The following is a 27,157-nucleotide window of genomic DNA, read 5'->3' on the forward strand; positions in this document are numbered from 1 at the left end:
TAAAATCAAATATAATCCCCTTTCATTCCTTTTCACTATTAAAACTTTGCTAGATTGCAGTTGAATATTAAGTTTGCTAAATTATAGTTTTATTTCTTCACCATTAGAATCAGTAAAAAGAATGATGTTGAAGTTAGGATTTCTTTACAGCTAGAATGGTGGTTAGTTTCAAGGTCTACATTAATTGCACAAACAAGGGAAGCATGTGCGGAGGGGAAGGAGAGAGATAAAGGGTTATAAGAAAGTGTCTAGGCCTGGCCAACCCCACGATTGGGTAGAATGGGGAAGGGCATGGAAGATACACGATTGGATAAATTTTGTCGCAATTTTATTTCACGGGATAACTGTAGGGGCTGGGGCCACGCTCAGTGTACAGGACTGAGCCGAGGGTGCTGCAACAGCGTGCGGAAAATGCACGCAACAAAGTTACAGCTCTACCCAAGGGCCAATGGCAGTAACAGGGAGTGCTGAGTGGTTCAAAGTGTTGCTGCTCAGAAACTCGTCTTTCCACTTTGGCGGAGGCTGGCTTCTGTCTTGTGCACCAATTGGAGAGGAGCAGAAATCTGCACGGGGCGGACCACAAGGTCCGCCAAGCTGCTAGACTGGCGGCACAAAAGATTGAAGGCCTTGGCCAAAACACAAGCCGAAAGGACGATGATGCAAACTGAATGGCGACCAACCGAGCGGCAAACCAGGGTGTTCGAAATACCATTCGAGTAACTGCTAAAAAAGCGGAAGGAGTGGCGACAATCAACCGGTCCTTCTTCGTCAAGAATATCCTGCTTAAATCGTGCAGCATGAAGATTGCGGAGATCTTCGTCCTGCAGGACTTTCTGAAGAGAGGCTACTTTGATGTAACCTTCAGAAACGTCATCCAATGCCTAAAATTCCTGAAGGCATTGAAGGAGATGGCTGAACCACTGTGGTCAATGGTGACTGCAGAACCACTGTTCACCCTTCCATCACAGAGGAAGCACACTATCACAGTGCATATGTACAACCCCCACATCCCAGTCATTGATGTGCTGACATTCCTCGCTAGGTATGTTGATGGGGCAGGCAGCAGCGTGGACGTGAAGGACTTGCATGGGATTTGGACCAGCAAGCGCCACATCCAGATCACTTTAAAAGCAGACGCCAATGGAACCATCCTGCACCTCCCCTCCAGCTTCGCCATCGGAGGAAGTCGGGGCTACGTGGTGTACGCCGGACAACCCAATGTGTGTCGGACCTGCGGGAAAAGCAGGCCACGTGGCAGCAAGCTGCAAAGCAATCGTTTGCTGCAACTGCAAGAAGGAAGGACACCAGAGAAAGGATTGCAAAGAGAGCAAGTGCTGCAACCTTTGTGGTGTGGCTGGACATCTATACAAAGCCTGCCCCAAGCGCAATTTCAGCTATGCGCAGGCGGCAAAGAACATGGTGACATGTGAGGAGGAAGCTGAGGAGCGCAACGCCCCAGAGGAGACCTACACCCCCCTCCCCACCAAGACACCCTGCGAACAAACCACCGCCCTAGTCGACACTGACCGAGAGGAGGAAGGAAAGTCTGCCACAGCAAGCCGCCAGACTACACTAACACCAACACCCAGCAGTGAAACTCCCCACCCCTCGACACCAAGAGGAGGGAGCAGAAGCAGAAGAGGAACAGGAATGGCAGCACGTCACCAAGAAGGATGCCCACAAGTCAAAGTAAAAGAGGCCTCCTGCAGAAACGAGGGGCAAAAGACGGCTACCATCCATGACGGACAGCAGTGGCTGCAGCGCTTCCGATGACGAATGGCGCGGCAAAAGCACCCACTACCACCAGCAGAACAGGCAAAACATCAATGCGACCAGTGCAGCCCAGCTCCAGGACCCCGGGAGCAGCGAAGTAATCAATGCACCCCTGCTCCGAATTTCTGGGAGCGACGAAGCGACAGATGCACCCCAGCTCCAGAACGTTGAGCGACGACACCACAGTGGATGCACACAAGGAACAACCAACACCAGGGCGAGGGCAGCCCAGTTGACATGGAGGACTCCCCATCAACACTGCTGGCGTCCCCTGGTGAAAGCATCCCCAAGGCAGAGGACAACCCATATCTTAGCCAAGGTGCAGAAGATGATTTTAAAGTTAACCTATGATGTAGGATCAGGCCACAGGGTCAAAGGACCGCGTGTTTGGAATATAATGTTTGGACTGTAATCACCAATTTAAAAATAGGTTTAAAGATTGCATCCATTAACGTGCGTAGCATTAAGTCAACTACGCGATGTGTTTCCACCTTGAGGTATCTCGCCAAGGTCAAGGCAGACCTGCTGTTCTTGCAAGAGTACGGCCGCCGCACTTCAGCAGTTACCGGCAGTGGTCGCAATGGTGATCCCACGGACCATCCGTCTGGTCAGGAGGCAACGATTGCCGTTCCTCTAGCCTGGGCATTCTGCTGCGGGGAGGCCACTTCACCATCACCAAAGTTAAGGCGGTGGTGGGCAGCTGCCCCCTTGTAGCAGATGTACTGTATAAAAATGTTCCTCTAAGGCTAATTAATGTGTATGCCTCACCTTTCAGAAGCGAGCGGCTGGCCCTCCTCCAGCAGCTCCCACTGCTGCTGGCGACATCCAGACCGGTCATTCTGGGTGGTGATTTCAACTGCATCATCGATGTGGCTGGACGATCCAGCAGAGCCGACAGCAAACTGGACACCACACCCAAACTCCTGATGGACGTGGTAAAAGATGCCAAGCTGTGCGACATCTTCAGCAACCCTGCAGACGGAGCATCGCGCAGATGCACCTGGTCGAGACCAGACGGGTCCGTCCGTTCCAGAATAGACTTCCTGTTTGTGTCCCACACGCTCAAGGTCAGATCCACCGACGTCACGCTGGTGTTCTTCTCTGACCACTGCCTCCTAGTGGCCGACTGCCTCCCACAGGAAGACCAGAAAGTTGGCAGGGGGATATGGAAGCTCAACGTGAAACTGTTGACCCCAGAAAACGTTGAGGAACACAAGGGTTACAAAGGTTGGAGAACCGTAAAATCCCTCTGTGATTTCCCAATGCGATGGTGGGAAACAATCAAGACAAACATCAAGAGATTCTTCATCCTCAAAGGTGTTCAGGAGGCAAAAGGAAGTCAAAGGGAATTGTCCCAACTCCAGAAGAGTATGCAAAACCTGCTCCTGCAGCAGTCGATGGGGGTCGATATCGCAGAGGAACTCCAAGAGGAGAAGGGCCAGCAAGCCTCGCTCTTTACCTCAGAGTCCTCCAGTCATCTTCCGCTCCAGAGTCCACTCCGTCGAGCAGGATGAGACGTGTTCGCGTTTCTTCTTCCTCCAAAAAAGGTACACGGGGAACTCTGTGATCACCAGCCTAAAGGAAGAAGATGGTTCTGTGACGTCTTCGCAGCCTGACATGCTGAGGATCAGCAAATCCTTCTATGCTGGGTTGTATGACGTCAACCCCACAGACTGCGCCGCCTCCCAGTCCTTCCTGTCGTCAATCTCAAAGGTCTTATAGACGACTGCGAGCGGGAGAGTCTGGACCACCCGCTAACTCTGAACGAGCTGACAAAGGCCGTCCGGTCCCTCGTGACGAGTAAAACTCCCAGAAGCAACAGCTTACTGGTCGAGTTGTATTCGACTCTGTGGGACTGGATAGGCCCAGACCTGCTGGAAGTGTATGGGGATATGCTTCTGGCAGGCAGCATGTCAGAATCCATGAGGAAAGGCATCATCACCCTCATCTACAAGCAGAAGGGGGCGAGGGAGGAAATCAAAAACTGGCGGCCTATTTCGCTGCTCAATGTGGACTACAAGATCCCGTCGAAGGTCATTGTAAATGGGGTCAAGTCTGCTCTGGAGCTGGTGATCCACCCGGACCAGACCTGCGCTGTCCCTGGCAGGAAGATCTCTGATAGCCTCGCGCTACTCAGGGATACGATCGCCTACGTGCGGGACAGGAGGGTGGACATTTGTTTAATCAGCTTGGACCAGGAGAAGGATTTGACAGGATATCACACACGTACCTGCTGGACATGCTCTCCAAGATGGGGTTTGGGGAGGGCATCCGCAATTGGATCCAACTGCTCTACACAGACATCACAGTAGCACAGTTCTAATCAACGCGTGGGAAACTGAAAGCTTTCCGATCAGGTCTGGAGTCAGACAAGGATGTCCCCTCTCTGTCTTGTTTGTCTGCTGTATCGAGCTCTTTGCCGAGTCCATCAGGAAGGATGCGGGCATTAGAGGGGTGACGATCCCAGGCAGCGGAGGCGCTCAGGTCAAGAACCTCCCTGTACATGGACGACGTCGCCGTCTTTTGCTCGGATCCGCAGATGATCCGCGGATTGCTCACAATCTGCGACCAGTTTGAACTGGCCTCGGGGGCAAAGGTTAATTGCAGCAAAAGCGAGGCCATATTCCTTGGAAGCTGGGCCGACCGATCCTTTAGTCCCTTCACTGCAAAGTCAGATTACCTGAAGGTGTTGGGAATATGGTTCGGACCGGTGGGGCGTGTGCCTAAAACTGGAAGGAGCGTATTGCTAAAGTCAAACAGAAACTGGGATGGTGGAAGCTGCGCTCACTCTCCATTGCAGGAAAGAACCTGCATCAGGAGTGAGGTGTTCTCGCTGTTGTTGTACGTGGCGCAGGTCTGGCCCATAACCCGCTCCTGTGCCGTGGCAGTCACCCAAGCCGTCTTCCATTTCATCTGGAGATCGAAAATGGACTGTGTCCGCAGAGACATGATGTACAAATCTCTGGACAAGGGGGTAAAGGACGTTCCATATGTGGCCCTCATCCTGATGTGCGGCTACATCAAGCTGTGCATAGATCCTTCGTACGCAAACACCAAGTGTCAGTACGTGCTGAGATTCTATCTGTCCCCGGGATGGGTCTGGCCAGGCTGCCGCTGAACGCTCCAACCAGTTGGACCATGCCTCACCACCTGACCTTCGTGGAAACGTTTTTTCAAGGCCATAAAGCAGTGGTCGGCAGGCAGGGTCCTGGACGCCCTACGAAAGGAGGAGATGATGGATCCTGTCAGGCGGTTCCCCGAGCAGACTGTGGAACTCGTTTGGCAGAATATCTCATCACCAGAGCTTTCACACAAGCATCAAGATGTAGCCTGGTTGGCGGTGAGAAGGGCCCTACCAGTCAGATCCTTCATACACAACATAGGTTTCAGAGACACGGCACTCTGCCCTCGAGTCGGCTGTGTTGCGGACGAGACGGTCATCCAGCTCCTTCGGGATTGCCCCTTTGCAAGGCAGGTCTGGAAGGAGATGCAGTGGTAGGTTCATCCCAAGCAGCTCCGTAACACAGGACTCTGTGCTCTGCGGACTGTTCCCAGGGACGCACACAGAGACAGACATCATCTGCTGCTGGAGAGCCATCAACTCGGTGAAAGACGCACTTTGGTCTTCCCAAAACTTGGTCTTCCAGAGCAAGGATATGTCCACGGTCGAGTGGTGCAGACTGGCGCAAGCCAAGGTCCAGTCGCCGCAAAGGCACGATGGGGAAGAGCCACAGTTTAATGCCCTTCCGCCACGGTAAACCCAGGGGATGGAATCAGAGCCCCCTCTGGCTGTACTTGTTAATCTGCTTGTATATATAGAGCATCATGTACTGAAAAACACCTGTGTTGTGCCATGTATGATGGAAGTCTCTGCACTGTTTAGTAACCTGTAAGGAAATGTAAATGTATTCCCATCCGTTCCGTGTACTGCTTTCATCTGCATAGTGCTACATGTAACGTGATTCGTGATCGGTATTGAAATGTAATGTAAACCTGTTCTTATCTGCTCCATGTAATACCTTTATTTGCACAGTACTACATGTAACGTGATTTACGGATTGTACTAAACTGTACCTTGAAATGAAATGCACACTAGTGCAGTGTATGGAACTGCTGTCAGCATCTAAACGAATTGTATGGAATTGCTGACCGCAAGGTACTGAACTATTTTCCAATATAGTGTGAAAATCTTATATGAATAAAGTATATTTTTGAAAAAAATGGGAATACAACACTCAATTGTTCCTTGTAAACTGCTGCTTAAATATTCTGTTTATTAAGTCTCACTTATGCTTAAATAAAAATCGTAACAGTTACCAATATGGAGTCAACTTTGAACTATTGGACAGTCAGTCCACAGGGATTTTAAAAGATTACAAATATCAGCACATTCCACACATGCAGGGAGGAAAATGCATCAGTTTCCAACTTGTCGTTAGCTGAATGCGATGCAGCATTGACTTCAATGGAGTAGTCAGAATAGCAGTGCCACATTAAATTGCTAGTTTTCTGACTTAAAGAACTCCATGTTGTGAAATTTTCATCCCCTGAAACTCATATACTGTGATTTAAGTGCAGACTGGGGAGCGGGCAGGGAAGTGGAGCTGAGTCCATGATCAGATCAGCGATGATCTTATTGACTGGCGGAGCAGGCTCGAGGGGCCAAATGGCCTACTCCTGTCCCTATTTCTTATGTTCTCAATAAACCATCATCTACTGAAGCAGGGCTGATGATGCCTAGATTAGGCTATGGGGAATGTCACTTTTATCTTTGTAATAAAACACAATTCGTCTAAGTCCTTCTCTGATCTTGCAGCATTTGAGAAAGACATCTGCTCTGCTAATGGTCGAGGGGCCCAGGGGCAGCACGGGCCAGCCCACACTGTGATGGGTGTGTGCATTAAGTCCGTGCAGTAGAGCAGATTTCCAGTCGTCTTGGGTAATCCTTGCCACTGGACAAAGACCCAGCTCTTTCAAGTCTGTGTGGTGGCTGGTGTGCAACGGCCACCAGACATTAAAAAAAATCCACGCACAGGCATCTTCCACCCCTTCAACTGGAGTTCAGGACTGGAATATCGGGTCCTTCATTGAAACATCTGTGAACTCACTATGAACTGGAAGGCCGTCATCCTCGTTCGAGGGACCACCTATGATGATGCTAATGGTCATCTCCTGTTGCCCCTCCAATTCTGACACCTAATACACATGAGAAAATCCTACATCCACAATCATCCAGCCTTTTACAGACATTCAGTAGTGTGATGGGACAAAGGTAAGAATTGCAACAAGGACATTTTTTTTTTTAAATCATACAAGCTAAGGAAAGTGTTTTAAGAATTTCAACATTTTAAATACCTTTAGTTATCATGCACTGTTCAATGCTGACAAGTTCTTCCTTGAAGTTAGTGAAGTATTTATGCAGGGCCCACACAAAAGACTGGTACGTTCGAAAGGGGGGCTCAGTAAACTTTCTAGATGTGGGTAAGGTTCCAAGTGGACAATTTTCAGAGATGTGCCCGATAACCTCATCCATGAACTTCTGTAGTCTAAACACAACCTGCCCATATGCTGCTATCTGTTCCAATACTGCTCGCAGGCAACTCTACAAAAAAGGAAAAAAAAAGAGCTTAGCCACTGGAGGAAGAGCACAACCCCAATCCCCTCATTTTCTGATCACACTCGTGTTTCAATTTTCTGACTGATTAGCAATAAACCAACAGCAAACTCAGACTAGGACCTATAGCCACACTTACCCCATGCCCACCTGTTTCATTAAGTTAATACACAAGAAACATAAGCTGCTTGAATAAGAATCTGAGGAAGGACATTCTTGCTATTGAGGGAGTGCAACAAAGGTTCACCAGACTGATTCGCGGGATGGCAGGACTGACATATGAAGAAAGACTGCATCGACTGGGCATGTATTCAATGGAATTTAGAAGAATGAGAGGGGATCTCATAGAAACATATAAATTTCTGACGGGATTGGACAGGTTAGATGCAGGAAGAATGTTCCCAATGTTGGGGAAGTCCAGAACCAGGGGACACAGTCTAAGGATAAGGGGTAAGCCATTTAGGACCGAGATGAGGAGAAACCTCTTCACTCAGAGTTGTGAGCATGTGGAATTCTCTACCACAAAAAGTTGTTGGGGCCAGTTCGTTAGATATATTCAAAAGGGAGTTAGATGTGGCCCTCATGGCTAAAAGGATCAAGGGGTATGGAGAGAAAGCAGGAATGGGGAACTGAAATGCATGATCAGCCATGATCATATTGAATGGTGGTGCAGGCTCGAAGGGCCGAATGACCTACTCCTGCACCTATTTTCTATGTTTCGATGTAGAATCCCAAAATGGAGTATTTACCTCTCGTCATAGTAAATACATAGAGGAATGATTAATGCGATCCCATCGTTAAAACATCCTACTAATACAAACAATCAGGACCATCAATCCTTCCCTATCCATCAGATGGTGTAACCACTCTCTGGTGGTTACACCATAGCGCCACTCTCACTATTTGTTAGTAATGCTAAATCCCCAAGGAGGCAAAAACGACAGAAATAAACCTGAGGTACAAGTTACAAGGTAACCAAGCAATCTCCAGGAGGCCACTGCCACCCTTGTACAAGGCCTCACTTACTGAAACTTGTCCTCTATCCTTTGAGCTATACATCTTTGGGTGCTATTTTCCATTTTCACCACAGGTGCGCTTTACACTGATATGTTAAGGCTGTTTTCTACTGTACTGTACCGTCCCGTCCCGTCCCCGCAACCCCCCACCCCTCCGATTCCTTTTTTGTATCATTTCCTCCAGGCTGTTCATATTTATTTTCTACTCCCACTGTTCTTTTCCAATCCTGATTTATAACATTTCATTTCTCACCGAGGATCATCCAAATGATTTGTCTTCACGTGCTGCTTCAGTGAGAACAGACCCTCATTGGTCACATACCAAGTTCAAATCAATGTTACCAATGATTTGTATATGTCTCAATTAGTGGGTACTAACAGCTCTTGATGCTCTGATTTATGACTTATCCACCATGAGGAAAAATGCTCAGATCAGTTTTTTTCCCCCCAAACCCACAGGACAACCAAATTAAAATATCAGCAAATAAGAAATGTGAGCACAATTACAATGGAGTTGTTCGGGCTTTGTGTGCCAGAGTTAATTTTAAATCAAATGAGCCAGTGTCACTCCTAATAAGTGACAATTAAGCCTGAATGCAGTTCCACCAAATAATGGACAGTTCAATACCTAAATAGATACAACATGATTGAGTTTATTCAATAAACACAAAACCTACCAGTAAAAAATGTTATGTCCAAATGATTTACACAGGAGATTTATTCATAATTCACTGCACTCCAAAAGCTTGGAGCTGCATTGATATGATAAGGCACATAATATACAAATATTACAGAAAACTGGGTACTTAATAGATCTCACATGTAAATAGAATATATAAAATTGCATATTTTGATTTTGTCTTTCAACATAGTGAAGCAAGCGCCCCCTGGTAGTTATGAGTGGAAGAGCAGAATCCAGACAGTACGAACTAAAGAGAAAAATAAAAATATCTCGTTCTTTAGTTTTTGTACCGAAAGGGACTTTTCAAAGCAAATTTTATCTATATGGAGGATTAGAACTAGAAGACAGTACTAGATCTGAGATTTTGTTAGGCTGAATCAGGGCTAGCTGGCTAATTTATATCCAAATATAATATAAAATACGATGCGAGGTACTAAATGCAGGCACTGTCATTATTTGCCACTTCTATCATCACTGATTGAAAGATTATATTTCACAAGGAACCAATTTTCAGATTATTTTTAACCCATCGTCTGATTGCACTGCATGAGGACCAATGAGATTACAGGATTTGGAAGTAAAATTACACAATGAGTCAGGAACAAGCTGCAGCCTGGACCGCTAACAGTTCAGCCAAAGTCACGGAGTTTAAATTGCAAAGAATTTACTTCCCAGATTATTTGTTCTCACTTTCCAATCGCTAAATTGCTTCTTCTCATTTTATGTTTTCTGTATTTAAAAAAAGGGATTTACAACTTAGAATAAATTTATTGGCGGAGAAACAGTGCTGTGAAATCCAGCATTTAAATATGTTTCAAGTCCTCCAAGGAATGATCTGAGAATCATGTACTCGGCACTGGAGGGACTCGAATTCAAAGATGATTTCTCAAAATATTCACATGCAACATAGCAAAATTTTGGTCGCTTTCATCGAATGGCCCTGTAATTTCTCTTTAAGGGAGTTTCCTACCTGGGTCAGGTGAGCCACCATGATGTCAGTTCTCACCGATATCTTTCCATCATGCAATGTATAGATGAAAAGCTTATTAACTCCCGACAGCAACCTGCATACAAATAGAAACTTAGCACATTAAAATTTACACAATCCATTGGTAGATATATTGTGGCATCGCACATGGTGAAAAATGCAAAAAAGAAATTAGGACTCTCTAAATTAGGACTGTGAAAATTAATTTGATTGTAAAAATGTTTTTTTTGGTGTCTCCTTATATTTAGGTATCTTTTGTTTCCTGTCTGCTATTTTTCTTTCCTTCCCCACCCATTCAGAATTTTTGCCTGCTCATTCTTTGATTTTATTTAAATCTGCTGGAGCCTTTCACTCCTGCACTTCACTTTATTTTGTTCTTGCTTCTCCATTATCCATTTTGTTTTAGAATTATATAATTTCAGGTGCTTTTCTGGCAAAGGTATCAGCCTTGGCTCAGAGCTAGCACTCTTGCCTCGGAGTCAAAAGATTCAAGTCCCATTCCAGAGATTTAAGCACATAATCTAGGCCAACACTTCAACACAGCACTGAGGAAATGCTGCACTGTCAGAGGGGCCACCTCTCGGATGAGATGTTAAATTGAGGCCCCGTTTGCCTTCTCAGGTGAACATAAAAGAGCCCATGGCAAATTCGAAGAACAGCAGCGGAGATTGCCCTGGTGTCCTGGACCATCTTTATCCCTCAACCAATATCACTAAAATCTCATTGCTGTTTGTGGGACCATGCTGTGTGCAAAATGATTGCCACTAGCATTGCGACAGTGACTACACTTCAAAAGTACTCCATTAGCTGTAAAGTACTTTGAAACATCCTGAGGTAGTGAAAGATGCTATGCAACATTCTTTTTTTACGTGGGGTGCAACGGCCACCCCACGCCAAAAGAACTCATGCACAGGATTCCATCCTTCAAAATGAAATTCAGGACCCTCATGGACAACCCCAACAGTGACAGACCGGAACGTCGTACTGCTATCATTGCCCGGGAACTCAGACGCTTCTATACCTTCTTCTGGAAAGGTGGTTATACCTTCTTCTGGAAAGGCAAACCAGAAGAACGCCATCTCTGTGGAGTTGGCTTCGCCATCAAGAATGAGCTGGTGGGCTGTCTCAGAGATTCCCCCGGTGGGATAAGCGAACGTCTCATGACTCTCCGGCTCACCCTAGCCCGGAACCAGTGTGCCACAGTCATCAGTGCGTACGCCCCAATACTCGATGCAACAGATGAGACCAAAGAGGAATTCTACTCCGGCCTCGAACAATCCCTGTCCCGAGTCCCTACAAACGATAAACTGATCCTCCTTGGCGACTTCAACGCCAGAGTCGGTAAGGTCAGAGCTTTGGGGAGGCATGATCGGCAGAGGGGGGATAGGGAAAACCAATTCCAGTGGTACCCTGCTCCTGACAAAATGCCTAGATCACCAACACCGTGTTCCATCAGAGGGACAAGTACAAGGCATCATGGCAACACCCTCGTTCCAAGTACTGTCATCTGCTCAACTACGTCATCGTCCGAGCTAGGGACCGCAAGGACGTGCACATCACTCGCGCCATGACCGGAGCGACGACTGCTGGACGGACCACCGCCTAATCTGCTCAGTCATTATCAATGTAGCTCCAAAGCAGCGATGGCAACAGAAACAATGCTGCAGGAAAATCAACGGCGGGGCACTCAAAGACCCAGTTAAGAAAGCCCTATAACAGCCAGCGCTTCAACCTGGAGACCCTCGATGACCCCGAGACGCAGAGTGCCCACAGTGCCTGGTCTGCTCTCAAGGCCTCCATAACCAGTGCCTGCGAAGAGACGCTCGATCACTCAACCAGGAAACACCAGGACTGTTTTGACGAGAACGACCAGGAGATCCAGGAGCTAATTAACCCAAGCACAAGGCATTTCTGAACTTAAAGCAGCAACCCAGCTCTACAGGCAGCTGAAGGCTGAGGTCTAACAAAAAACCCGCGACCTCAAGAATAGATGGTGGATGGAGAAAGCACAGGAGATCCAGCAGCTGGTCGACAACCATGACATGCAAGGATTCTTCAATGTAGTCAAGACTACCCAAGGCCCAAGCACCCAAGGCCCCATCCCACTGCTGGCCAAGAACGGAGAGGCACTCTTTAAGGACACCAAAGTAGTCAGGTCCCGCTGGAAGGAGCATTTCGAAGATCTCCTTAACCAAGACTCTGCCTTCAACACGTGTGTCCTCGACTCCATCCCGCATCATGTTACCAGTTACCATCTCAGTAAAACCCCAGCAATGCACGATGTAGAAAAGGCCATTGCCAGCTCAAGAACAAGGCATCAGGAGCAGATGGAATCTCTGCTGAGGCACTAAAGTATGGCAGGGAAGCACTATTGTCACGAATGCATGACCTCATCTCTCTTATCTGGAAAGAGGAGAGCATGCCAGGAGATCTCAGATGCCGTAATCGTGGCCATCTTCAAAAAAAGGACAAGTCAGATTGCGGCAACTGCAGAGGAAGCTCCCTGCTGTCGGCCACTGGGAAAGTCATCGCAAGAATCCTCCTCAACTGTCTTCTCCCTGTGGCTGAAGAGCTCCTCCCAGAGTCACAATGCGGATTCCATCCACTAAAAAGGGTACAACGGACCTGATCCTCACCGCGCGACAACTACGAGAAATGCAGGGAACACCACCAACCCTTTTACATAGCCTTCTTTGACCTCACAAAGGGCTTTGACACTATCAACCGTGAGGGACTATGGGAGCATCCTCCTCCATTTCAGTTGCCCCCAAAAGTTTGTCGCCATCCTCCGCCTGCTCCACAATGACATGCAAGCCATGATCCTGACCAACGGATCCACCACAAACCCAATCCATGTCCAGACCAGGGTCAGGCAGGGCTGCGTCATTGTGCCAACGCGCTTCTCGATCTTCCTCGCTGCAATGCTCAATCATACGCTTAACGAGCTCCCCGCTGAAGTAGAACCAATGGGAACCTGTTCAACCTTCGTCGCCTCCAGGCTAGATCCAAGATCGTCCCATCCTCTGTCATGGAACTATAGTATGTGGACGATGTTTGCTTCTGCGCACGCTCAGAGGCCGAACTCCAAGCCACCCTCACCGAGACGTACGAAAGCATGGGCCTTACACTAAACATCCGTAAGACAAGGTCCTCCATCAACCTGACCCCGCCACACAGCACTGCCCCAGTCATCAAAATCCACGCGCCACCCTTGGACAACGTGGACCATTTTCCATACCTAGGGAGTCTACTATCGGCAAGGGCAGATATCGATGACTAGGTCCAACAACGCCTCCAGTGTGCCAGCGCAGCCTTCGGTTGCCCGAGGAAGAGAATATTTGAAGACCAGGACCTCAAATCTGGCACCAAGCTTATGGTCTGTAGGGCAGTAGTGATACCCGCCCTCCTATATGGCTCAGAAATGCAAACTATTTATGTTATGCATTAATGCTTGGGGGTCACCAGACACCAGAGGGCGCCGCGGTCGGAGGTCATCAGGCTATACGCATGTGGCATGTGTGCTCGGTCACCTGTATATAAGCTGTGTGTCTTCATCGAGCTGGCACTCTTGGGCTGGAATAAAGATGGATCAGATTGCACCCGAGTGAGTTTACAGTAACTAAATTCGAGTCGTTACAATTTGATCCCTTCACGCTGGAGTCTGTTATTACAATTGGCGACGAGGTAATTTAAGAACCTTTGCATGCACCAATGGACACTGTTTGAATCCTGGAGAGATTCGTGGAGGGCGAGGATTGGGCGGATTTTGTCGACTACTTGGATCAGTGTTTTGTGGCCAACGGCATGGAGGCAGAGGCCTATGCAGTTAAGCACATGGCAGTTCTCCTCACCGTTTGTGGTTCGAAAATTTATGGCCTCATGAAGAATCTTCTCTCGCCTGTATGTCCGATGGAAAAAGGGTACGAGGAATTGTGTACGTTGGTGGGTAACCATCTGAAGCTAAGAGGGGATCACATCACACTACCGTTTCTACACGTATGTTCGTGCTGAGGGCCAGGACGTGTCGGGCTTGGTCGCCGACCTACGACGTCTTGCTGAGCTGTGTAAGTTCGGGAACATGTTGGAAGACATGCTGCGATTCTCAGGAAGCTGTTGGCTGCAGAGATGCTGGATTTGAAAAGGGCCATTGCGACTGCCCAGGCATGCATGACAACGGATGATAATTTGAGGCAGATATCATCGATGAGTTAAAGTTCCACGGCAAGTAATGTAAACAAGATGGCATCGTCTTCAGGCAGAGCTGCTTACGTGAAACCTGCCGCTGCTCAGAGCCCACCAACTGGTTCGAACCAGATTTCACCCCGTTGGCATTGTGGGGGCAATCATCGGCCTAATCAGTGTCGGTTTAGACAATACTCATGCAATTGATGTTCGAAATTGGGGCATCTGCACAAGATGTGTCCACAATGGAGCAAGCGTGGTGCGGCTCACCACGTGGTTAATGAGGACCAGTTCAGTGATGGCCCGGATACGCAACCCAAGGAGGAAGTGAATGGACTGTATTCGTTCCTGAGCAAGAGCCAGCCGATAGTTGTTAATGTGATGCTGAATGCGTGCCTGTATCAGTGGAGCTGGACACGGGTGTGAGCCAGTCGATAATGAGCCAAAGGACATTCGACAAACTGTGGGACGCTAAAGCTGCGAAACCAAAGCAGAGCCTAGTCAATGCCAGGTTGCGTACTTACACTAAGGAACTCATACCGGTACTCGGCAATGCAGCAATCGAGGTGTCATATGACAGTGTGGTTCACGAGTTACCATTATGGATCGTCCCAGATAATGGTCCAACGCTGTTCGGCAGGAATTGGCTCTAGAAAATCAAGCTGAACTGGAATGATGTCAAGATGTTGTCCTCGGTGGATGATACTTTGTATGCTCAAGTATTGAAAATGTTTCCTTCTTTGTTTGAACCGGGCATTGGCAACTTTACAGGAGCTAAGATGCAGATTCACTTGGACTCCAATGCAAGGCCTGTCTATCACAGAGCTCGGTCTGTTCCGTACATGAGGGAGAAGGTTGAAATTGAGCTTCGACAAAGGCACACAGCTTATATACAGGTGACCAAACACACATGCGTATAGCCCGATGACCTCCGACCGCGGCGCCCTCTGGTGTCTGGTGACTCTCAAGCATTAATACATAACAATATGCAGCAGACATCTCAAGGTGCTGGAGAAGTACCACCAGCGCTGCCTCCGCAAGACCCTGCAAATCCCCTGGGAGGACAGACGCACCAACTTCAGTGTTCTCGCTCAGGCCAACATCCCCAGCATCGAAGCACTAACCACGCTCGACCAGCTCTGTTGGGCGGGCCACATCATCCGCAAGCCCGACACGAGACTCCCTAAGCAAGCGCTCTACTCGGAACTCCTACACGGCAAGCGTGCCCCAGGTGGGCAGAGGAAACGTTTCAAGAACCCTCAAAGCCTCTTTGATAAAGTGCTCCATCCCCACCGGCACCTGGGAATCCCTGGCCCAAGACCGCCCCAAGTAGAGAAAGAGCATCCGGGAGAGCACTGAGCACCTCGAGTCTCGACGCCGAGAGCATGCAGAAATCAAGCACAAACAGCGGAAGGAGTGTGCGGCAAACCAGGCTACCCACCCACCCTTTCCTTCAACCACTGTCTGCCCCACCTGAGACAGAGACTGTAATTCCCGTATTGGACTGTTCAGCCACCTGAGAACTCACTGTTAGAGTGGAAGCAAGTCTTCCTCAATTTCGAGGGACTGCCTATGATGATGATGTAAATGCAAGTTCTATCTATCTATCTATCTAGGGACAAAGCCATCTTGTGATCTGTCTCTCTCCCTACCTGGAGCAGACGATGAATGCAGCACGTTGCCAGCGTCAAAATGACTTTAACTTGGGCTGCCCATGGAACTGAAGCATGCAAGGGCACAGTGCGTAGTGATGGCAGCAGAGGCATTGTGGCTACCTGAGGAAGGGCAATAAGCGGCCAGAACAGCTCACATTCATTTCACTGTATTAAAGCAAAGTACGACACAGAACTGTACTGGAAGGTAGCTGTCAGTCATTATAATATAAACTGAAATTCTCAACTCTACTGACCTGCGTTTACCACCATTAGTCCTTTGGACCACAGATGGAACAATCATAGAAACATAGAAAATAGGTGCAGGAGTAGGCCATTCGGCCCTTCTAGCCTGCACCGCCATTCAATGAGTTCATGGCTGAACATTCAACTTCAGTACCCCATTCCTGCTTTCTCGCCATACCCCTTGATCCCCCTAGTAGTAAGGACCTCATCTAACTCCTTTTTGAATATATTTAGTGAATTGGCCTCAACAACTTTCTGTGGTAGAGAATTCCACAGGTTCACCACTCTCTGGGTGAAGAAGTTCCTCCGCATCTCGGTCCTAAATGGCTTACCCCTTATCCTTAGATTGTGACCTCTGGTTCTGGACTTCCCCAACATTGGGAACATTCTTCCTGCATCTAACCTGTCTAACCCCGTCAGAATTTTATATGTTTCTATGAGGTCCCCTCTCATTCTTCTGAACTCCAGTGAATACAAGCCCAGTTGATCCAGTCTTTCTTGATAGGTCAGTCCCGCCATCCCGGGAATCAGTCTGGTGAACCTTCGCTGCACTCCCTCAATAGCAAGAATGTCCTTCCTCAGGTTAGGAGACCAAAACTGTACACAATACTCCAGGTGTGGCCTCACCAATGCCCTGTACAACTGTAGCAACACCTCCCTGCTCCTGTACTCAAATCCCCTTGCTATGAAGGCCAACATGCCATTTGCTTTCTTAACCACCTGCTGCACCTGCATGCCAACCTTCAATGACTGATGTACCATGACACCCAGGTCTCTTTGCACCTCCCCTTTTCCTAATCTGTCACCATTCAGATAATAGTCTGTCTCTCTGTTTTTACCACCAAAGTGGATAACCTCACATTTATCCACATTATACTTCATCTGCCATGCATTTGCCCACTCACCTAACCTATCCAAGTCGCTCTGCAGCCTCTCAGCATCCTCCTCGCAGCTCACACTGCCACCCAACTTAGTGTCATCCGCAAATTTGGAGATACTACATTTAATCCCCTCATCTAAATCATTAATGTACAGTGTAAACAGCTGGGGCCCCAGCACAGAACCTTGCGGTACCCCACTAGTCACTGCCTGCCATTCTGAAAAGTACCCATTTACTCCTACTCTTTGCTTCCTGTCTGACAACCAGTTCTCAATCCATGTCAGTACACTACCCCCAATCCCATGTGCTCTAACTTTGCACATCAATCTCTTGTGTGGGACCTTGTCGAACGCCTTCTGAATCAGGTTGGTCATGTGCTTACCAGCAACCAATGAGATTGCAGTGATATAAACATTTAGAATGGTCATGTGATTACTATTGGCTAAAGAAATTTCTAGAAAGTGAACTCAAAATTTTGCATTCAAGATCAGTAAAGAACCACCTTTTGCAGAAATGTATAAAGTTTAGATTACTTATGAAATCCTCCAAAAGTAATAACTGCCTAGTACTTACCACAATGTTTCACGTATCACCTGGGCTTCTGTAAGAAATGTTCGCTCCTCTGAATAATACAGTGGATCAGTGTTATACAAATGCTGCTCCCTAGACAGTAAAGTTATAAAATTAGAATCAAAGAGAAAACCTATTCTTATTCTCAGGCAAAACAAAGAACCTACATAATAACCTACTCCATTCAATAAAATGTTATTTCCTTTGTTAAATACAGTCATTCCCTTCTGCACTGTTGACTTTAGCTCGAATACAGTTCTATTGGTGTCAACAGCCTCCTGGTTAATTAGTCAAACTGGCCATTCTTCACATACGAGCCTGGATAGTAAGTCTCAGACTTCAACTATGCACAGATGTGCAGATGAGCCTGATCATGTTCACACCTGATGGCTACACACATGCACTTTCCAGCTGTAACAGGAATCCTGACTAAATTTTCCTGACTAACCTAGGGCTGCAGAGGCCATTTGTAGCAGCTTTATTGACACTGAGCTCAGTTAATTCAACACAGATGTGATATTGAATCCAAGACTTCTGATCGCGAAGGCTCAAGGTTACATCAGCCTGCACCTTTCCCGACTGGGAGTTGAAGAGTTTTCTTCCAAGCTATAGGCTGAAGGGGGTAGATAAATGCCCTTCAGCTCTTTGAAAATTTTACTTTTAAGCCAGCCAATGGAAAGTACACCAGAACAACCCAAATGACGGTTATACCTCAGATGTTCTCACACCATGTGCATAGTCCCGATCAGCTCAGTGTGCTTCCTCACAGCAAAACAACTGAAATTAAAGAATTCAACTGTGTACTAAAGCCCAGAGTTTATGGGCTGGGGCTCCAGTATAGCAGAGCATCCTCCAATTCATTGACAGTCTTAATAATGGATCTTATCGTCACCTTTAGAGGGTCTAAACTACTCAACAGAATTATTGCCCCATGCATCGCTCTCAACTATAAGTCATTATTCTTTTACTATGTAGTAAATTGCCCAGAAATTTGCTGCGTAGTGTAAATTATTAAATAACATTAACAATTGCCTTCTTACCAGATGGCAGCTAAATTGGAATGCAAGTGGAAGCTGTGACCAAATTTGGATGCTTTGTTTGTCCAGTACTGGGTGACCACATGCTGCTCCAGCCACGAACGTGCTTCTGGTTCACCAACTAGATCAAGTAGAAATATAATTATCAGACACACCTTTTTGCCAATATGTTTTGATTTCAAATATTCTAGCTAAAATAATTCTTTAGAACTGTATACATCCTAGTGCTTTGCAACCTTATGTAGAGACATTTTCCTCAACCATTTTGCTATATCTGCCCCCACCAATCTCTTTTGGATCCGTTCCCCTCAAGCATATAATAAACAAATTAAATTGGGATGGTCGTCAGGTTCTAGGTAACTTAAGTTCTGTAAACCATCATTTGGAGGCATGCACAAGTGCGTCCTAGATCTGACTCTCAAATCCGCTATGAACATTTTTGCAGAAACATCCCATGAGCCCATAAATATTTTTTAGCCCTTTACACCGCTCAAAATTATTCTACATATATAATCTTTCTTTACTTAACTGAGATCGCAAAACTGACTAAAGACAAATTTTCTTTGTGGACAAAATTGTCACGTCCCTGTGGAGCCCAAAAAAATAGAACAGATGGGTCGAAGAAGACATCTCTCATAACTTAATTAAATAAGCTTCTCACCATTATCAAAAGATAAAGGTCACAATATTTCAGTTTATATCTGTCTACAGGAGAACCACAGCACCATCACTATAAAGCATACCCATACTTTAAGAGTGCAGTTGAAACTACATTTACGGTGCATATGGCTTTTGTCCCCCACCCAAATTTCTCCCCTTCTCTGTTGAATTTATGGATCACAAGTATCAGGGGATTTCTGCTACATTTATAAAGTAGCCATTTTTCATACATGAGGTTAGACAGTGAAAGCCAGTCGGTTGTGCAACCACAGCAGAATCACAGCCAAGCTCAATCCTTTCTCCAGTGACCACAATCTCAGTTTCCATCGGAGTTATAGAATAAAAATCAACAGTGGGAACCATAGCTTATTTTTCCAAATCCCTAGTCTAGGATTCACTGCTCGAGTTCAACTAAGTTAGCACAGAATAGGGTCAAACCTCCTGATCAATATGACTCAGTTTGCACTGGACTATGCATTTACCTAGTAAACTATAAGGCAAGGTCTTTTGGCCCAAGTTTCCACAGGATAAAAAACGGGCACCCCTCCGAGCTGGGCGCCCGTTTTTCGCGCCTAAAACGGCGCCAGAAAAAAAACGCGCTATTCTCGAGCGCTCTACAGCTCCTTGTCTGTTTGGCGTGGCGCCCAGGGGGGCGGAGCCTACACTCGCGCCGATTTTGTAAGTGGGAGGGGGCAGGTACTATTTAAATTAGTTTTTTTTCCTGCCGGCAACGCTGCGTGTGCGCGTTGGAGCGTTCGCGCATGCTCAGTGTGAAAAAAAACATTGGCACTCGGCCATTTTTGTAGTTCTTTGTAGCTGTTTAATTTTTGAAAATTTTTTTATAAAACCACATTGCCATCAGCACATCAGCACTGAGGCTTCCCTTCTCACTGTCTCCTTCCCCTCCCTCCCCTCCGCGACAACAAGCCGCTGTCTACTTCCCCTCCCTCCCCTGCGCGGCAACACACCGCTGTCTCCTTCCCCTCCCTCCACGGCAACAAGCCGCTGTCTCCTTCCCCTCCCTCCCCTGCACGGCAACAAATGGCGGTTTCCTTCGAACGATGGCTGAAGCACTTTCACACAGGTAGGAAGATGGTTTATTTAATCTTTTCTTTGCTTATAAATGTTTATTCAGATTGGATTTATTTGTATAATATTTGTAGAAGTATAAATAAGGATTGATTGTAGAATTTAATGAGTTCCCTTCCCCACCCCCTCTCGTTCTGGACGCCTAAATTTGTAACCTGCGCCTGATTTTTTAATGCGTAGAACAGGTTTTTTCAGTTCTACAAAAATCTTCACTTGCTCCATTCTACTTTAGTTTGGAGTACGTTTTCACTGTGGAAAATTTGAAATCAGGCGTCAGTGGCCGGACACGCCCCCTTTTGAAGATAAAATTCTGTTCCAAAGTAGAACTGTTCTACCTGACTAGAACTGCAGAAAAAAAAAATGTGGAGAATTGCGATTTCTAAGATAGTCCGTTCTCCACCAGTTGCTCCTAAAAATCAGGCGCAAATCATGTGGAAACTTGGGCCCTTTGTTTCTACATGCACTCAATCCAACAGATCAGTGCATGGCCTGAAGGCTAGACTTTTACAAAACATACCTTTCGAAGAGACGTGTGATGCAGCTTTCTTGATTTGCGCTTGTTCTTCCGGTGGTGTTTTGTCAACCTGAATTCCAGAATCCTCTCTGCTCAGAGACTCTTGGAGTTCCTCTTCACTTTCTTCTTCAGACCACTCCTAAGAATAAAACAAACAAAATGCATTTATTTTGTTTCTTTAACAAATCTGTGGAATTCTCTGCCCCAGAGAGCTGTGGAGGGTGGGTCATTGAATATATTCGAAGTGCAGATGGACAGATTTTTGAGCGATAAGGAAATAAAGGGTCATGGGGAACGGGCAGGGAAGTGGAGCCGAGTTCATGATCAGATCAGTCATGATGTCATTAAATGGCGGAGCAGGCTCGAGGGGCCAAATGTCCTACTTTTTATGTTCTTAACATAGAAATCATCTCAAAGTGCCTTGTTGAGTGGGGGTGGGGGGGAGGGCAGAAATTGTGGAAGAGAAAGAGGAGAACAAGGATGCATGCCAAACAGCTGTAGAAGTTGTTGAGGAAGTGACCAAAAGCTTGATTGAAAATATGGATTTTATAAAGGCATGCAAAGTTGGAGAGAAGTAGCTTGATGGAAAGCTTTAGGGAGGGAGATCCAGACATGGGGGGGAGGAACTTAACACAATCACAATCACTAAGGAGGTGGTACTCAGTAAAATAATGGGATTAAAGGCAGATAAATCTCCTGGGCCTTAAGAGAAGTAGCAGCAGGGATAGTGGATGCATTGGTTGAAATTTACCAAAATTCCCTGGATTCTGAGGAGGTCCCAGCAGATTGGAAAACTGCAAATGTGACGCCCCTATTTAAAAAAGGAGGTAGACAAAAGCAGGAAATTATAGACCAATTAGCATAATATCCGTGATTGGGAAAATAGAAACATAGAAATTTACAGCGCAGAAGGAGTCCATTCCAGCCCATTGTGTCTGCGCCAGCTGACAAAAAGAGCCACACGGCCCTTGGTCAGCAGCCCTAAAGGTTACATATAAATCTATGAACAATGACAGAAAGGCAAAGAACACCCAGTCCAACCAATCCACCTCACCACAACTGCAACACCCCTTATACTAAAACATTCTACACTCCACCCCAACCGGAGCCATGTGATCTCCTGGGAAATGCAAAAAGCAGATTAAAAACCTAGGCCACTTTAGGGAGAAAAAAATCTGGGAAAATTTCTCTCCGACCCATCCAGGTGATCGAAACTAGTCCAGGAGATCACCCTGGCCACATTCTATTCCCTGCAGTACTTATCATTTATATCTGTTCCGTCCAACAAAAGGTCATCCAGTCTAATCCCAATTACCAGCTCTAGGTCCGTATTGCTGCACTTTAAATGCCCATCCAACCATCTCTTAAAAGTGGTGAGGGTTTCTGCATCCACCACTCTTTCAGGCAGCAAGCTCCAGATCCCCACAACCCTCTGCGCAAAGAAACCCCCCCTCAAATGTTGGAGTCCATTATTAAAGAAGCAGTCGCAGGACATTTGGAAAAGCAAAATTCGGTCAGGCAGAGTCAGCATAGATTTATGATGGGGAAGTCACGTTTGACAAATTTGCTGGAGTTCTTTGATGATGTAACGGACAGGGTGGATAAAGGGGAACCAGTGGATGTGATGTATTTGGACTTCCAGAAGGCACTTGACAAGGTGCCACTTAAAAGGTTACTGCACAAGATAAAAGTTCACGAGGTTGGAGGTAATATATTAGCATGGATAGAGGATTGGCTAACTAACAGAAAACAGAGAGTTGGGATAAATGGTTCATTCTCTTGTTGGTAACCAGTAACTAGTAGGGTGCCGCAGGGATCAGTGCTGGACCCCCAACTATTTACAATCTATACTAACTACTTGGAAGGACCAAGTGTAATGTAGCCAAGTTTGCTGACGATACAAAGATGGGAGGAAAAGCAATGCGTGAGGAGGACACAAATAATCTGCAAAAGGACATAGACAGGCTAAGTGAATGGGCAAAAATTTGGCAGATGGAGTATAATGTTGGAAAGTGTGAGGTCATGCACTTTGGCAGAAAAAAATCAAAGGGCAAGTTATTATTTAAATGGAGAAAAATTGCAAAGTGCTGCAGTACAGCAGGACCTGGGGGTACTTGTGCATGAAACACAAAAGGTTAGTATGCAGGTACGCAAGTGATCAGGAAGGCCAATAGAATCTTGGTCTTTATTGCAAAGGGGATGGAGTATAAAAGCAGGGAAGTTTTGCTACAGTTATACAGGGTATTGGTGAGGCCACACCTGGAATACTGTGTACAGTTTTGGTTTCCATATTTAAAAAAGGATATACTTGCTTTGGAGGCAGTTCAGAGAAGGTTCACTAGGTTGATTCCGGAGAGGAGGGGGTTGACTTATGAGGAAAGATTGAGTAGGTTGGGCCTCTACCCATTGGAAGATTATGAAGGGGCTTGACAAGGTGGATGCAGAGAGGATGCTTCCACTGATAGGGGAGACTAGAACTAGGGGGCATGATCTTCAAATAAAGGGCCACCCATTTAAAACTGAAATGAGAAATTTCTTCTCTGAGGGTTGTAAATCTGTGGAATTCGCAGCCTCAGAGAGCTGTGGAAGCTGGGACATTGAATAAATTTAAGACAGAGATAGACAGATTCTTAACTGATAAGGGATTAAGGGGTTATGGGGAGCGGGCAGGGAAGTGGACCAGTCCATGATCGGATCAGCCATGATCGTATTAAATGGCGGAGCAGGCTCGAGGGGCCATATGGCCTACTTCTGCTCCTATTTATTATGTTCTTATGAAAAGAGCGCAGCGCCTCAAAGCTCTGCCACAAATGGTGGGGCAAAGGAAGGGGAGAGTGCATAGATGGCCAGAGTCAGTGGGCTAAAGACAAGTGCAGGAACATACAGCGGTGTGATGTCAGGTGGAGCAAGGGCATGAGGAGATCTGAAGATGAGGGGGAGGATTTTAAATTCAATGTGTTGGGAGGGGGAGGGGGAAAAGGATGAGGGCGATGGATAAGCAAGTCTAAGTGCATGACAGAATAGGGTCACCTGAAATCTGGGCAAGCTGGAGTTGAGAAAGCGTAGAGGATGGGAGACCAGCAAGGAGAATGTTAGAGAAAGAGTCCAGAGGTAACACAGGTGTGGATAAAAGTTTCAGCAGCTTTAGTGGTTGGGCAGGAATAAAGCTGAGTGATGCTGCACAGGTGGAATAAAGAGGCCTTGATGATGGATTAACTGTGATGTTTCAAGCTAAGCTTTGGAATGCAAATCCCCTGGGAGGTCAGACACACCAACGTTAGCATCCTCGATCAGGCCAACATCGAAGCACTGACCACACTTGACCAGCTCTGTTGGGCGGGCCACATTGTTCGCATGCCTCCCAAAGCAAGCGCTCTACTTGGAACTCCTACATGCCAAGTGTGTCCCAGGTGGGCAGAGAGACGTTTCATGGACACCCTTAAAGCCGCCTTGATAAAATGCAACATCCCCACCGACACCTGGGAGTCCCTGACCAAAGACCGCCCTAAGTGGAGGAAGTGCATCCGGGAGGGTGCTGAACACCGAGTCTCATCACTGAGAGCATGCAGAAATGAAGTGCAGGAAGCGGAAGGAGCGTGCGGAAAACCTGTCCCACCCACCCTTTCCCTCAATGACTGTCTGTCCCACCTGTGACAGAGACTGTAATTCCTGTATTGGACTGTTCAGTCTCCTAAGAACTCACTTTTAGAGTGGGAGCAAGTCTTCCTCAATTTCAAGAGACTGCCTGCAACGGTGATGGATTGTATAACACATCAGCATATTTGAAATAGAATAGCACAAGAGAGGGGAATATATAATCCTTGAGCAATAGACCATCTACTAGAAAACTGAATTCTAATGCCAGTCCTTGGACTTCTAGCAACACATGAGGGAGGGAGATTGAAAACAAGAGGAAGTTACAAAAAAAAAACCTTTCCCTAACCCCACCTTAAATTGAAAGGAAACTCAAGAGATGCGTGCATGCATGCAGTAAATGTTTAGAACATTGGAGATGAAAAATGTATTTACCACCCCCCCCCCCCTCCCACCAACAGTCTCATTAAAAGCACCAAAGTAAAACAGCAAACTGCAAATACTTGAAGGCTACATTATCTTTCTAAATGTTTACATTGCTATGGAAACAGTATAATTAAATGGGATTTCAGTAACTATTTGAATAAAACAAGCTTTAAACAAAGGATGATGGTTCGATACTTCAGTGTTACCATGCTTACATTTTGATATAGAATTTTATGAAAAGACCAAGAGTGCTGTCAGTACGTTTCTGACCATCTCATTACAAGAATATACAGATCAAAAAGTTACAGAGAAAAATAACCCAAAAGTTAAGGACTAACAAACATAACAAAATTCAGTTGACAATTTTCATCCTTATTTTCAAATCCCCCCCCACCCCCGAAATGTCTGCACTCCTCTAATTCTGCCCTCTTGAGTATCCCCGATTATAAATTGCTCAACTATCGGTGGCCGTGCCTTCTATTGCCTGGGCCCCAAACTCTGGTGATCCCTGCCTAAACCTCTCCGCCTCTCTTTCCTCCTTCAAGACGCTCCTTAAAACATATCTCTTTGACCAAGCTTTTGATCATCTGCCCTAATATGTTCTTATGCGGCTTGGTGTCAAATTTTTCATCTCATAATACTCCTGTGAAGCTGCTTGGGACGTTTCACTACGTTAAAGGTGCTATATAAATATAAGTAGTTGTTGTTGTTGACAGGGACGGCCAGAGGTATAGAATATGTGGACTGGTTGAATTCCTTAAATTCATTCATGGGATGTAGACATCATTGGCCAGGTTAGCATTTAATGGATGGGGTGCAATTAAGCAGGCTGTTTTATCCTGGATGGTGTTGAGTTTGCGTGTTGTTGGAGCTGCACTCATCCAGACAAGTGGCAAGTATTCCATCAGACTTTGACTTGCGCCTTACAGATGGTGGAAAGACTTTGGGGAGACAGGAAGTGAGACATTCACGAGTTCATATCCTTAAAGGGATGCAGAGGAGGAAATAAGTTCTGAAGCATGAGACTGCGAGTGGTTTAAAATATCCATGTTTCAGGGTATTGTGTTGGAGATCAACACTACGTTGAGTAGGTTGCAAGTTCGTATCAGTAATCTTACACACAGTTGTGTCTCTCAGCCCAACATCGTAAGAAAACAGCAGAGATTATGCCCCTCCTCAGAGGGAGGTTCATCCTCACGCATACCTCTTAATAGGCACCTTCACAGTGGCCTCAGTAGATCCCTGGGAGCAAGTTGTCTCCCAACTGAGATGCACAGGAAGACCCAAAATAAAGGGCAAGGAGAGAAAATAATTCCAAACAGGTTACTCACTGGAGTGTCTGGATATGGGCCAATATCAAAGTCTTCACCTTCCCTCAGGTATTTCCCCCAGTCAAAATCATCATGTTGCACTGCAAAAAAACAATACATTTCAGTCAGTGCAATTATGACACTAAAACTGCTTTAAAGTTAACACAATGGGCCACCTTTCATTGAATTTAAAATTCTTATTCTTGTGATCAAACTCCTCGATACCCTTACCCCTCTCTATTTCTGTAGCATTACAGCACCCACTCCCCTCCCAAAGAAACTCATTGTTTCTCTGACTGCGGACTCTTGTGCACCCCTCCCCTTCACCCCAACTTTGGCAGGCATGTCTTCACACTTGGGTCCCATTCTCCAATATTCTCTCCCTAAACCCTTCTGCCTCTCCACCTCCATTAAGACCCACCTCTTCGGTTCTCTGATTTCGAAGGACTGATCGTCCCCCACACCCTCCATTCCACCATCTGTTGCTGTTCTTCCAATCTGCCCTCTCGCAACCAAAACGACTTTGTTTCTCTACTCTTCTCTCTGCCTCCAAACGGTTCTTAAAAATCTATCTCTTTGACCATGACTTTAGTCTCGTTTCCTCCCCCTAATTCCTTCACTTTGTCTTCAGTATACACACCTGCCTCTTAAAATCATATATAATTGCCAGTTGCTGCTGCTGCAATCTAATAACGAAGAAAAATTGTTACCATTAAGCAAACTAATTTCCTCTCTTCATTGTAGATCCGATCAAAATCTAATTATGCACTCCTGGTTTAAATATTATACTGCTGTAATGCCAATTGCCATCAGTAATTGGCATTGTAATGACAAATTTAATATGAATTACACTACGTTATTGCAGTGCACACATTTATCCAGTGGAAGACTGCAGAAGCCCATTTATAAAGGAAAGGAAGTAAA

General features: G+C 46.3%; 1 protein-coding gene across 2 annotated transcripts in view; it reads right to left on the minus strand.

The window, feature by feature from the left end:
* Positions 1 to 27,157, minus strand: part of tubgcp5 (tubulin gamma complex component 5) — an 85,376-nt gene that overhangs the window by 45,372 nt on the left and 12,847 nt on the right. For both annotated transcript variants that reach the window (XM_070892481.1, XM_070892482.1), the window contains exons 5-10: positions 26,255 to 26,334; positions 20,907 to 21,042; positions 18,644 to 18,761; positions 17,607 to 17,696; positions 10,056 to 10,149; positions 7,129 to 7,375 (exon numbers count right to left, since the gene is read on the minus strand). In XM_070892481.1, coding sequence (XP_070748582.1) covers positions 7,129 to 7,375; positions 10,056 to 10,149; positions 17,607 to 17,696; positions 18,644 to 18,761; positions 20,907 to 21,042; positions 26,255 to 26,334 — 765 coding nt within the window. The remainder of the gene's footprint in view (positions 1 to 7,128; positions 7,376 to 10,055; positions 10,150 to 17,606; positions 17,697 to 18,643; positions 18,762 to 20,906; positions 21,043 to 26,254; positions 26,335 to 27,157) is intronic.

This window comes from Pristiophorus japonicus, chromosome 10 (assembly GCF_044704955.1).
Source record: "Pristiophorus japonicus isolate sPriJap1 chromosome 10, sPriJap1.hap1, whole genome shotgun sequence".
Classification (NCBI taxonomy): Eukaryota; Metazoa; Chordata; class Chondrichthyes; family Pristiophoridae; genus Pristiophorus; species Pristiophorus japonicus.